This window comes from Rhopalosiphum padi, chromosome 4, assembly GCF_020882245.1.
Source record: "Rhopalosiphum padi isolate XX-2018 chromosome 4, ASM2088224v1, whole genome shotgun sequence".
Lineage (NCBI taxonomy): Eukaryota > Metazoa > Arthropoda > Insecta > Hemiptera > Aphididae > Rhopalosiphum > Rhopalosiphum padi.
Window position 1 is genome coordinate 42,141,523 of NC_083600.1, and position 13,714 is coordinate 42,155,236.

The 13,714-nt window shown below is 25.7% G+C and overlaps 1 protein-coding gene and 1 long non-coding RNA gene across 4 annotated transcripts; one reads left to right on the plus strand and one right to left on the minus strand.

Moving 5' to 3' along the window:
- Positions 1–585: 585 nt before the first annotated feature.
- Positions 586–6,663, plus strand: LOC132929962 (uncharacterized). The gene is made up of 6 exons (XR_009662181.1): positions 586–771; positions 2,221–2,366; positions 4,713–4,827; positions 5,252–6,056; positions 6,134–6,255; positions 6,330–6,663. It is a non-coding gene; the product is annotated as an uncharacterized LOC132929962 (long non-coding RNA).
- Positions 6,664–9,108: 2,445 nt separating this feature from the next.
- On the minus strand, positions 9,109–13,169 carry LOC132930610 (enoyl-CoA hydratase domain-containing protein 3, mitochondrial). Of its 3 annotated transcripts, none has more exons than XM_060996566.1 (7): positions 13,154–13,169; positions 12,282–12,426; positions 11,260–11,395; positions 9,911–10,092; positions 9,627–9,787; positions 9,444–9,558; positions 9,109–9,354 (listed from the first exon to the last, which is right to left on the minus strand). In XM_060996566.1, the coding sequence occupies exons 2-7, from the start codon at positions 12,401–12,403 to the stop codon at positions 9,255–9,257; spliced, it is 816 nt and encodes a 271-aa protein (XP_060852549.1). In that variant the 5' UTR covers positions 12,404–12,426; positions 13,154–13,169; the 3' UTR covers positions 9,109–9,254. The 3 variants fall into 3 exon arrangements, with proteins under 3 accessions (XP_060852549.1, XP_060852548.1, XP_060852547.1); XM_060996565.1 differs by lacking the exon at positions 13,154–13,169 and adding an exon at positions 12,619–12,827; XM_060996564.1 differs by lacking the exon at positions 13,154–13,169 and adding an exon at positions 12,623–12,826.
- Positions 13,170–13,714: the final 545 nt, after the last annotated feature.

The following is a 13,714-nucleotide window of genomic DNA, read 5'->3' on the forward strand; positions in this document are numbered from 1 at the left end:
AAATTGATTCCCCAAAGCATTGACTAGTGACTAGGTACTATTTGTTACAAGAAACCACAATAAACGAAATGTATGAATTTTCTTCTATTATGATAGGTGTCTTGAGACACAATGTCTACAGACAGAGATAATTGCATCTAATGTAATAGGTATGTAAGATTAAGTTAAAACACTGCGCGTGATTAGAAGCAAAATAATGCAGAAATAATAACTTAGAAACATAACGATATTAATCATAATTCTTTTTTTTTTAAATATATATATAATAATATAATTATTTTTATTTAGTTCACTATTTTCATAGATTAAATTAAATAATTTTTAATCAACTTCATTAGAATAAAATATTAATACTTTGCAATATCTATAAAGATTTGGTCTAGTTTATATGTTTCAATTTTACATATGTCAAACAGCTAAAATAGAAAAATAGATCGTATAATATCACAAAGAGTTCTATATAAATGTATCATATTATGTATAATATTCGTCATCCGTGGCATACGACAATCGACGACATTCGTCGGAGACGATTAACAATTCTATAATAGTCTTAATGAACAGTCGTTAAACAACAGTCTTCAGTACATGACACGTATTCTCATTTTCATTTCGCGCAGTTTATTTTCATAAAATATCTTTATACTCTCATTTAGAATCACGATGTAGATCCATATGAAGAAAATTTGCAGTTTCTTCGGCAGCGGTGCATCACTCCGTATGGACTGAAGATTGACACAACTCGGTTTCCCGGGAACAGTCGATGATTACGTAAGTTTTTTTCTTATTCTTTATTAGGATTAAATTTACATTTTAAACTTTTTTTTTTTATATACTTTTTAAACTTAAAATAAAATATATTCATTTATATGAACAATTGGCTACCCGGACGATGTAATCGACGAAAGCACATATTTTATTCTACTATATTCACGCCGGGTGACGTATGCATATTTTATTCCCCAACGCGCAATGCATAAAATACGCGAGACCGAAAATATATAATCGTCATATTACCAGATCTATTTTATAGAATAATAATTTATATTTATATTAATTGTATAAATAGCATTTTTCATTTTTAACCGGCCGAGTACCCGACTAATATAAGTTTTTTTATCCCTAACAAAAATAAAATGTTTTCCGAAAAGACACATTAATACTTTATAATTGTCTGAATTTTGAATTTTTGATGGCATTATTAGATATTTATTTCATATTTCTGTGATAACTATTTCTGCTCGACCTATTTTGGTTTTTTTGTAGTAATTTAAAAACGAATAACTGTAGTTATTTGAACATTTTACCAAATGTTAATGTTTGCATTTCTTATACATATTATAATTTTCAAAATATTTTGACTGTATAAAATAACAATAGCATAATACCATAAATAGATGCATTTATTATATATATATATTAATATCGCAAATTATCTGAGCATATTATTTATTATTAGAAATCTTTTTTTTAATATTTTATTATTTCAAAGTTCTAGACAATATTTTTTTCCATAGTAAATAATTTAAGAATATAAACTTTTCATTTTTATCTGGTCTGCAAACTGTTTTTAATTTGTGAATGTGGCCTGAGAGTTCAAAAAGGTTACCGATCATGCATTAATGATGAAATTGCCAAGAATAAAATAAAGTCGTTATAAGTACCCCTTAGAATTTAGATCCTGGATATGTAGCGAAAAATGTTTAATGATTTTACAATTATGTAGTTTATTTTCTGTCTGCCATGAATTCTTGTAGCAAATATGATCTATTTGGTACTTTGGTTGGTAAATATTAAAATAAATTAAAAAAAATTCAGATCTCGCCATAATATCGAAAAAACAAAAAAGCTGGAAATATTACCATATTTATATGGTTTTATTTTTTGGTGAAAAATTTTATCAAAAAGCTATTGAAATAATAAAATAATAATTAAAAAAAAAATTCAGGATATACAATTATTATGGTTTTACGTATGAAATTAATTAAATACCAAAAGTTTCGTATGCAAGACAGCTGAGATATAAAAATAAATACTATAATATCACATAGAGTTTTATAAAAAAAAACATATGATCTATCACATTATTACAATATTTACCATCCGTGGCAATCGACAATCGTCGTCATTCGTTTAAGACTGTTAATAATTCTAATAGTTTTATTGAACAGTCTTTAAACAACAGCCTTTAGTGTATGACAAGTGCTCTCATTTTTATAGAGTATTTTAATAATTTCATTCTGAAGCGCAAAGAAGACGAATGAAGAAATAAGAGCTAGCTGTTTCTTCGGCAGTGATGGTGTACGCGTTTGAACTGTAAATGTGGTACAGCTCGATTTCGCCGAACAGCGTCGAAGAATACTTACGTAAGTTAATTTTCCCATAATTATGGAATATTAAATTTATCTTTTATACTTAAAATTATATTTATTGACGTGTACAAGCTGCTATTCTTGGATGACAAACTTATATTTTATTTCCAATCGTTCAATGCAATGGCCGGCAACCTGCAGTGAGCTATTGTTTACGGCCCGCTTTAAATTCTAAAACAACGAATTTTTTTTTCAATTTAAAGTTCTAAACAATATTTTTTTGCATAGTAAATAATTTAAGCATATTAAATTTTTATTCTTTTCTTGCCCGCAAACAGTTTTTAATTTGTGAATGTGACCCGAGAGTCCAAAAAAGTTGACCACTGCAGGTCCAATGTATAAAATAGCCAAGAATAAAATTAAGTCGTCAAGTATACCTTGGATCCTGGACATAGCAATGAATGTATATTTATTTGACAATTGTGTAGTTTCTTTTCTATCATAAATTATTGTAGCAAATATGATCTATTTAGTACTTTGCAGGGTGGTTAATAATAAAATAAAATAACAAATTTCGTATTTTGTCATAATATCGAAAACACAAAAAAACAAATGTATTATAACGCTATATAGGTACTTGCATAATATCGACAAAATTAATTTATTAATTTAATTTTAATTGAAAAATGCTAATTATAGAATTTTGAAAAATTTACCAATTATCTACATTATGATTTCTCTATAGGTAAATTGTATAATTTTAAAAGCATTTTCATTATTTATAAAAATTCAATTTTTTTTTTTATTAAGCCGAAAAAAATTATAGATATGCAAATATGATTTAAAATTTAATACAGGCTTCTTCATCAATCGTTCACTAATTTACTGTAATAAAAAATGTATAGTCACGGTATATTTTATAAACGTTTAAAATTAAAATTTTGATTGTATTCGGCTAAATCTATAAAATGTTCAAATTAATTTTTTCGTTAGATATTCATATAAACATTTTCTTTTTATATCTACAATTTAAAAATATTATATTGGAATTCTCATTAGTTTTTTTTAACCTTAAACAAAAATAATATGTTTACTGGAAAGTCACATTATTTTTTATGACTATTTGAAGTTCAGTATTATACCTATAACTTATTAAATGTTTATTATACACCCACCCTAAAAATAAATAATTTTTATATTTTATTATTATTTAAAACATTATTTGTAGGGACATAAAAGTTTTTTGTACATAAATATAATTATGATAATAATAATTATAATATATATAATAATAATATAATAATATTATATTATAATATTATTATGACATTGTTGACATACGTAGATTAATCTTATGATATTATTTATTCAAATTATTTTACGAAAGGGTTGTACACTTGTACCTATTGACTCAAAAGTATATAACAAGAATATAATACGGTATAAATTATATTTATTATTTATACAATATTATAAAAATAATTTCGATAAATGCAATGTTTTCGGAAAAAATGTAGCTTGTCAAACTTTACACAAAAAAAAAAATAAAATACTTAGCAATATCAATCAACATATAATATTATAAGTCATAATACATCAAAATTATACTTCTTAATGAAGGTTGACTGACTGTCTCTTTCAAATTCAAATTTCACTCACTAATTACAGTAATAAACTTAATCACTAATGTATAAAGCAACACTGTAATAATTACTTCTTTATCTTTAATCTAATGTAATTTTTGATTATTTTGTAAAATGGTACTGAAAATTGAATTCCTCAAAGCATTGACTAGGTACTATTTGTTACATGAAACCATAATAAAGGAAATGTATGAATTTGTTTCTATTATGATAGATGTCTTCAGATATATATATGTAAGTTTAAATGTAAGAATATGTAAGATTAAGTTAAATCACTGCGTGATTAAAACCGAAAGTATGCAGAAATAATAACTCAGAAACATAAAGATATTAATCATAATTCTTTTTTTTTTAAATATATATAATAATATAATTATTTTTGTTTAGTTCACTATTTTTATAGATTAAATTAAATAATTTGTAATCATTTTCATTAGAATAAAATATTAATACTTTGCAATATCTGTAATGATTTGGTCTATAGTTTAAATGTTTCAATTTTACGTTCATATGTCAAACAGCTAAAATAGAAAAATAGATCGTATAATATCACAAAAAGTTCTATAAAAAAAAAACCATACATTTATCATATTATAATATTCGTCATCTGTGGCATACGACAATCGATGACATTCGTCGAAGACGATTAACAATTCTATAATAGTCTTAATGAACAGTACTGAAGTATATGACAAGTACTCTCATTTTCATTTCGTGCTGTTTATTTTCATAAAGATGAATTTTTATTCTCATTTAGAATCACGATTGAGATCGATATGAAGAAAATTTGCAGTTTCTTCGGCGGCGGTGCACTACTACGTATAGTCTGAAGATTGACACAACTCGGTTTCACGGGAACAGTCGACGCTTAAGTAAGTTTTTTTTTATTATTCTTTTTTGGGATTAAAATTATTTTTTAAACTTAAAATAAAATATATAAATTTATATGAACAATCCGCGCTAGTCGGACGAAGTAGTTGATGTAGACGCATATTTTATTCTCCAGGGTCCAATGAAAAAATAGTACACAATGCCTACTTATTTTACTCATTAGTTATAGTAGACAAAAATTGTGAGAAATAACAACCATGTATTATTTGTATTATTCGCGATTTTATTATATTAGATTAGTAGTAGAATAGTACACCTTAGATCCTGGACATGGACGTAGCGAAAAATGTATAATGATCTTACAATTATGTAGTTTATTGTTTGTTTGTCATGAATTCTCGTAGCAAATATGCATCAATTTGGTACTTTGGGTGGTAAATAGTAAAATAAAACAAAACATTTCAGATCTTGCCATAATATCGAAAAAACAAAATAAACTGAAATAATTATGCTATATGTCAACCCGGAGGACGATTGGCAGTATCATTAAGAAGCTCATCTGGATAACAAAAATAAATGTCACAAGGCTGTGTTTGTTTAATACTATAATTTTTTGAACAGTAGTACAGTATATTATGAATATTTACTTAAATTATAATTTAAATATATCTATTTATATATTTTAATATATATATTTAATTTTTATGGTTTTTTTTTTCAGATAATATACTGTACTACGGTTTTAGGTGTTCTTTTTATTTTAATAATACGTTGATAAATTACTAATTTTTTAATTTTTTTTTCTTATCACAAAGCTAGTTCGTCTTTGTGTATGTTTAAATTTATATTTTTTTATAGTTATTGTGCTGTTTAACTTTCTTATAAAAGAGAGTGAGGAATTAAAAAGGTGGCCACCGAACAGAAAGTTAAACTGCAATATACTATAATCTTTTTAGTTCATGTTTACATTTTTAACTGATAAATTATGAATATAAAATTTCAAATTAATTTAAATTCAAAAATAAAAGAACACCAACATAGATTTCTTAAACATTAAAATTTTACTATAAATTTAAATTACATTTAATCAGCACATTATTTGAAGTTTTATAGGAACCGAACATTTGCCTGGATCATGGACTACCCACCGACGGAGAATTTGTCATTGAGCTGAAGGAAAATGTGTCAGCACTCGGCTTCGTTTCAACCCGGAGGAAGATTGGCAGCATCAATAAGAAGCTCATCTTAATGTCAACTGTCCAAAGGATTTGTTTGTATAATTATATTATAATTTTTAGAATCGTAGTAGGTACAGTATACTATATAAAAATATATAATATTTATTAGTGAAGAAGAATTTGTCATTGAGCTGATGGAAAATGTGTCAGCACTCGGCTGTATTTCAACACGGAGGACGTCTAGCAGCAGCAAAAAGAAATTCAACTGATAATCAACTGCCCAAAGGATTTGTTCGTATTATATTATAACTTTTAGAATCGTAGTAGGTACAGTATACTATATATAATTATATAATATTTATTAGTGAAGAAGAATTTGTCAGAAAGCTGATGGGAAATGTGTCGGCACTCGTCTTCGTTTCAACCCGGAGGAAGATTGGCAGCATCAAAAAGAAGATCACTTAATTTAGTTGTCCCCCCTTTACGCATTAGCGCTCATCTCTCATCCACTCATCCAACACATTGACTACGCCGGCCGGCAACACACATATATTATACACATTACCCGTTTTATATTATATAGTATTATTAATATCCACATAGTTTAAGTTATTGTATATTTTTTTTTTTTTTTTGAATGCATTCATATGATCAGTGGCGTATTTAGGAATTTTATGATAAACAACACATATTTTGCAGCCTCCCTCCCCATTAAAAAAAAATTAAAAAACTTCTACGCCGCGCAATGGTGAAACTGTTAATACCATAGAATACCATGTTATATAAATACTATATAGTATTTTATACCTCTATGGCAATGGCACACATTTGTTGTGAAAATTATTAATTATTGACGTCACTGCGCCAGTACTCATAAAGTACGAAATTCGCCGTTCTGGACAACTGGACCCAAAACCCCTACCTAAATACGCCCCTGCATATAATGCGTTCTCGCTTACGATGTGGATTAGGCCTACTGGGGACACCACAATAAAAAAACGCGCCTTGTGTAATACCTCATAAAGTTATTAAACAATACGGACAATGTTATTGTACGTCGTTTAATAATAAAGGTGGTGTGGAAAATTACCTAACGCTGTTATTCTTATCTTATAGTTACCTTGCATACATTTTTTTTATTAAATACCAATTAAATAATTATTTATATCAAGAAACGAGAAATATTATAAACTTATAAATAAGTCCAATATAAATTTAACATTAAAGGAATAAGTGGCCATACAATGCTTGTAAATAAGTATAGTCACCCTGTTAGGTTTTAATGTACTTACCTATTATAATAAATAGGTATTTGAGCAAGTTCTTTTAAAATTTATATATAAGTTCTACATTAACATAATCGATAATTCATATATCGTGTATATTAGATTATAATGAAACGTTACTACTTATTTAAAACATCGAATCTAATATCATAATTAATGGAATTAGAGATTTTACTAACGCCATGCAACTTACTTATACAGTTATACTTCATACTATTTCATAATATTTTTAAAATTTAAATTGTTATTTAAGTATTTTTTTTAGACAAGTTTTTTAAATTACCGCCGATTTCTGGGTACCTAAATGACGTGAGAGATTATAGTTAATATGCAATCTAAATTTTCTTTGAGGTTCTAAATGTCCAATGGGATCCAGTTGACGTACGTGGATCTACTTGTCGCGGGATCTAGGTGATACGTAACCCTGCAATCATTTAATATAATTTTAAAACATCAGCTGTAATAATATATATTCTGTTATCAACCCCAATGGCCAATCACAGTTTAATATATTAATTTAAATCCTTAATCCTTAGACATATAATCTATTATATGTCTATGTTTAAATCACAGATATGTGTGATATTATTATTATATATATCTGTGATTTAAATTGTGGTTTAATTTATATTTTAAATTTTTATACTAACTGATAAGAAATTAAAAAAACGACAACAGGACTCAGCTTGACAAAATATTTTGTTGTGGCCATATATCTGTATTCTATGAGTACGTCCTGTCATAGAAAATACTATTTTAGTATTTTATAATAATACCTCGAATTAAGATATATCAGATATCTTAATTCGTGAATAATACCTACATGAACTATAAATTAGAATGGTTTATAATGACGTGTCAATGTGTTAACTACAATTACAATTACACGGTATAGAAGATAACCATATACCGTGACAATTATTGAATTATAAATAACTTGTATACTAAAAAATATTGTTCCATACAAACTATGGTAATATTAGCAAATACTAAATACTGTAATAATATACGACAATGAACACACTACCACTGACTATAATATAAAATGGACTGTAAACTATAAACGCGCCTTGTTAATCGATATTATAGCTCTCATTTCCAATTCATTGGTCATTCTATCCATAAAAAATAATCACATCGAATACACCTTAAGTTGTGCTATCCATTCAGTCCACACAGACCTACAGTTATGATGCATGCGTTCTTACCAATTCTTATTGTATTTTTTTCCAGATTGCATTAAATTGCCTATATTTTATTTTTTTAAAACCTGATAATATTTAAATAACAAACTAAAAAATAGTTAAAAGTTATAATTATTTACATACATCATACTCGTTTTAGTTAAGTATATTATCATAGACCACGGGCTAATAAGACCTATATGCCATTAATTTTTAATCCTACTTACTTATTACTTACTAACTTTATAAGTTAGTTGTATTAGTTTAAAAATGGTCTTTAAAATAGTAAACGCTGTAAAAAATTATTAAAATGATTTAAGTGGTCAGTTGTATTTTCATTAATTTCTAAAAGACTTCACTAATGTAACATTAACAATAACAGTTATTGTTTATATTTTTATTTGCAGTTCTCTAAATTAACTTTTAGTGAAATCCTATAATTATATGTGCTATTACTGAATAGTTTCTTCAATAAATCAATCATGCCTACTTAATTATCCTACCATCTATTGTGCTTGTAAAAATAATTATACAAATTATACAAATTAAAAAATACATATGACAAAATTAATTTATACAAATTTCTATAGTTCAGTTGTTTGTACTTTACATGTAGCATATATGTAATGTACGATTTATGAAAATTCCAATGACCACCAAATAATAACAAGTAATTAACAACAATAAATTTATAATACACGGAAACTTCTATATTACAAAGTTTCACGAGCAAAAAATAAAAATAAAATTATATAAATGTGGTTCCAATTTGGCTATGGTTCTAAAAAATAATTTGTTAAAAGGAAATTTCACTTCATTTTTATTTTGACCAATTGGGTTTTCTTTTCTCAACAAATGAAAGTAAACCTTCTTTGCAATCATAGAGTTTCAAATTATCTAGCATAATTTTTTCTCCATTTCTGTAAATAAATTTTAAGTATAATTTTAGATAAACACATCTCAGTAATTATTTTTAAAATGTTTTTAACTATGAAAAATACATAATTACTTATAAGCCAATTTAATATTTTCATCAATTTGTTTGTAAAAAAACGTCTTCCCCAAAGAAATTACCGAACGGCTTTTTTGACCAATTAATGTTGTCAACTTAATAATTTCATTATCTAAAATGAATAATAGTAAAACTAATGAATATACCAGTCACATCTTAAGTATTTTTTAAATAATTAACCTAATTCTTCTGGTTCAACAACTTTACTAACAAGACCAGTTCTAAGAGCTTCTTCAGCATTGATTGATGTACCAGTGAATAACATATAAGCAGCAGTTTTTTTTGACACAACTCTACTCAGTGGAATTCCTGGAGTAGAACAAAACAAACCAAGGTTTACACTAAAAGTAAAATATTTTAAATTATGGTAAGTATTTTATACATATTATATTGTTTTACATATTATTAATGATATTATATTAGCCTGTGGTAGATAAAAATATAAAATTCAATATATTTCGTACCCAGGAGTTGAAAAAGAACTACGGTTTGAACAAATTGCCATATCTGAAGCTGCTACTAATTGACAACCTGATGCAGCAGCTACACCATCAACACATGCTATTATAGGTATAGGACATTCTATCATTGTATTCATAAGTTTCGTAGCTAATGAGAATATAATTTTTTGGTTTTCCGGTATGCTCTATAATATTAAACAAAATAATTTATTGATTATTAATAAAATATGATAAACTAACTGTATTTAGAATTTTATAATTATTTTATATATTTCTGACAAAAGAAATTTCCCAAAAGTAACTTTTTCATTTTATTCTATAAACAAGTTGTTGGTATTAAATTAAAACAAATAACATTAATTCTGTTTTTATCTTAAGTTTTTTAACCTAAGCCTTAAAACTTATATATATATTTTTTTTAATACATTAACTACAGTCTACATTTAAGCTTGAACTTAACAAGGATAAAACAATTATTGAGGATCAAATCAACAAAAATTCAGCTATTTCAGCTATTTAACACAAACTAATAAAAATCCATTATATAAAACAAAATTGTTTGCAATAGAAAAAAATTATAACTATAAATTTTCCATACTTATATTATACCTAATTGAAATTTATTATAATTATCATGCCATTATAACAAAGTAATTTTATTTTATATAAATAAACTTATTTTAAAAATTTGTTAGTTTTGTATAACTCTAACACTAGCATAAACATTGTTTATAGGTTGATTTTATGGTAATATCAATGTTTAATTGGTAAAAGTACCTGCATGGATTAATGAATACATTTTTTATAAATAGGTTTAATGATCTTGTAGAAATGTAAACTTCTGTTTAGGGAAATAGGTACTTAATTTCCCAAAACATCAATTAGTTTATAGTAAGTAGCTTATAAGAGACATATTATGCAGGAGTGGAACAAGCGTTCTCTTAGAGAAACAAATATACAAGAAAATTGAAAATTATACGATGAAATAAGACTGAGATTGGTTACTACAAATTTAAGTTATCAAACCTATTATGCAATTAGCAAAATGTTCAGTTATAAACTTTTTTTCAAGCAAACTAAAATGAAAATGTAATAAATTATCTATCATTTATTAACATCATAATATAACCATATATTGCTAAGAAATTTGGTTTTAAAAAAGTAAAAGAAATGTTCTTAGAAAATATATGATACTATGCTAAACATGAACACTAAATATGAATGGAAAACTAATTTCAAATAATGAAAAGTATCAATACATCAAGCATTCAAAAATAACACTAAGCCTGTATAAAAAAAAAGATTAAAAATTAAAATTAGATTAGTAAAATCAAGAGTATATTATAACTTACAAGCTCGTTGAGGTTATGCCCAGCAGAAAAAACTGGTCCATTTCCACATAGTACTATACTTTTTAATGATAAATCATCCCCCGCAATTTTTATTTCTTCAATTAAACGTTGAAGTGCAATAATAGATAGAGTATTTCTATAATCAACAATAAAAAATAATTATGCTAAAAATATAAAATATTTCATTTCTGTGATACTTAATTAGGATAATACTATAAGAAAAAAATATTTTTCGTGAGAAAAATTAATCAAGGCAAATTTTATAAGAAATATTCTTCCTACTGTTTAACTAACCTTTCCTACTGTCTAACTAACCTTAATATACATAATACATATAGAGTTCACTAATTGGTGTCAATAACATTAATTAAGTCTACTATGTGTAAACCTGAAAATAAACCATACTCAGTGGTTTAGCCAGGGGGAGGTTTTGGATGTTGTAAACCCCCCCCATTGGTTTTTATTTAATAATATTTTTAATTATTCAATTCCCTGTATGCACGGCGTCATCGATAGTTGACTGTGATAGACAACTGATGGTGACCAATCATAGAGCAATAAATTACTGATCTAAATGTGATGCCTTCAACATTGAAATATCTATTCCTCACACAGCTATCAAGCAAAAAAAATAGATACAATGTCCAGGTTGATTTGCCCAAAGATTATTACAGAACATCTTTATTCATTCTATTTGTAGAACATTTTTTAAATAAATTTAATCAATTTTTATCTCATAAATCTATAATTGAAAATTTTAACTTTATTTTAATATTATCCATAATAATCCACATAATGAAGAAAAAATTTAGCAGCTAGTTGAAATGTATCAAGGCGATTTAGATTGTAGTATGATAGCAGCTGTAAGATAAAATAAATAACAAATACGTAAATATTAAATGAGATTTTATAGAAAATGTTTATTCTGCTGTAAATAAGAGGTAGGGAAATTGCCCAGTGGCGATGAAGATATACTTATGTAGTGATAATTTATTAAAATTATAGTTAATAAATATACATACCTAGTTTTAGGATCTGAAAGTGTTATTCGATATGAATTAACTGACTTGATAGTTGTAATAATATTTTCAGAGGCTAATGAAGACTTATGTCTACATAGTCCAATTAAGAATGATTTCAACATTTTGTTAATTAATTTTAATATTTCTGAAATATAAATTATTATATAATATAATATATATAATCATATATTTATGATATGATGCCAATATCTAGTTTTTGTAAGGTAAATATCTAGTCTACTTAAAGATAAATAATGTACATCAACATGCTTAAAATGAAAAATTTTACAATAAATAATAATAATAATATTAATTATAATTAAACTATAGTAAGTACCTACTTATTGTAAAACTTAGTTATCTCTGTTTGAGATAGTCAATAACTGTTACCTATAGTATAAATTTGACACCAAACATATCTAATAAATCATAACCATCTTTTTTTCAAACGTAACATACACTAATTAGTAATGACTGATGAAATATATAAATCTTAATAAAAAAGTATATAAGTATACCTATATTAGTATTTAGTATATTACAATTACATGTAGATAGTACTATTATTTTAAAATATTATCAATTTTTCTATCAGCTATGCAACATAAAATATACTTCTTAATTTTTTCATTAAATCAGCTGTGCTACAATTAGTACAAACTACATAAATCACAGATGATATAATACATAACACACATTATTAAAAATGAATTATAAATATTTGTTAGATATACATTTTACTGTGAGGCAGTGGCGTAACAAGATGGGAAAGGGCCCCGGGGCAGTAACTAAATTAGGTCCCTTAATTCTATCGATAAGAAAAATCACATTATACGTTATATTGTTGTTTTAAATAGGTATAATATATATACCTCTATATTTTTCGTCAATGCTACGTAATTTTTTTGGAGTTCAAAAATCAAAATATTAAATACTATGCTGACTTTATTCATATCTATAAAACGCGTTTTTAATTCAGTGATAATTATGTCCAATGTATTATTAAAAATAATATCTCTTTTCTGTTACCAAATCGGTGCAATCAGAAGCGACAGAAGCTAATTAGTCAAAATGTTTTTTAATTTTGCTTTGCCGTTTTACTTGAAAATGAAGATCAATATCATATATTTCTTGCAGTGTCTGTGGCTTTATTGTAAAATGATTTCTGTACATTTTCAATTTGTCTTAAGTCTCTTCTAAAACGTTACTTGCTTGATCCAAATCGATATCATATCGATTAATTACTAATGTTTAACTAAAGAATTATACAGTACCCCAAGAGACCTTACCTCATAGAGTAAGAATAATATATCAACCTTGACAGTACCTATACACATTGATAGATAACATTGTACAACTACTGTATTTTCTGACACATAATAATTAGTAATTATATATTATAGGTATCTACCATCTACGTATTATGTCGGCTA